General features: G+C 62.2%; 1 protein-coding gene across 1 annotated transcript in view; it reads left to right on the plus strand.

Annotated features, from left to right (window-relative positions):
- Positions 1 to 3: 3 nt before the first annotated feature.
- Positions 4 to 823, plus strand: part of LOC104495283 (frizzled-9) — a gene marked incomplete at both ends in the record, with an annotated part of 1,057 nt that continues 237 nt past the window's right edge. The window contains one exon of the mRNA XM_010138233.1: positions 4 to 816. Coding sequence (XP_010136535.1) covers positions 4 to 816 — 813 coding nt within the window. The remainder of the gene's footprint in view (positions 817 to 823) is intronic.

The following is an 823-nucleotide window of genomic DNA, read 5'->3' on the forward strand; positions in this document are numbered from 1 at the left end:
GGCGCCACCGAGGGCCGGGGACCCAACGGCCTGGGGGCCTGCGACAACCCAGAGAAGTTCCAGTACGTGGAGAAGAGCCTCTCCTGCGCGCCCAGGTGCTCCCCCGGGGTGGACGTTTACTGGTCCCGGGAGGACAAGGACTTCGCCTTCATCTGGATGGCCGTCTGGTCCACCCTCTGCTTCGTCTCCACCGCCTTCACCGTCCTCACCTTCCTGCTCGACCCCCACCGCTTCCAGTACCCCGAGAGGCCCATCATCTTCCTCTCCATGTGCTACAATGTCTACTCTGTGGCCTTCATCATCCGCTCGGTGGCAGGGGCTGAGAACATCGCTTGCGACCGGGAGAATGGCGAGCTCTACATCATCCAGGAGGGGCTGGAGAGCACGGGCTGCACCATCGTCTTCCTCATCCTCTACTACTTCGGCATGGCCAGCTCGCTCTGGTGGGTCGTCCTCACCCTCACCTGGTTCCTGGCTGCCGGGAAGAAGTGGGGACATGAGGCCATCGAGGCCCACAGCAGCTATTTCCACATGGCCGCCTGGGGCATCCCGGCCATGAAGACCATCGTCATCCTCACCATGCGGAAGGTGGCAGGGGATGAGCTCACAGGGCTGTGCTACGTGGGGAGCATGGACGTCAGCGCCCTCACCGGCTTCGTCCTCATCCCCCTCTCCTGCTACCTGGTCATCGGCACCTCCTTCATCCTCACCGGCTTCGTCGCTCTCTTCCACATCCGGAAGATCATGAAGACGGGCGGCACCAACACGGAGAAGCTGGAGAAGCTGATGGTGAAGATCGGGGTCTTCTCCATCCTCTAAACAG

Source organism: Buceros rhinoceros, unplaced genomic scaffold (genome assembly GCF_000710305.1).
Source record: "Buceros rhinoceros silvestris isolate BGI_N320 unplaced genomic scaffold, ASM71030v1 scaffold37386, whole genome shotgun sequence".
NCBI lineage: Eukaryota > Metazoa > Chordata > Aves > Bucerotiformes > Bucerotidae > Buceros > Buceros rhinoceros.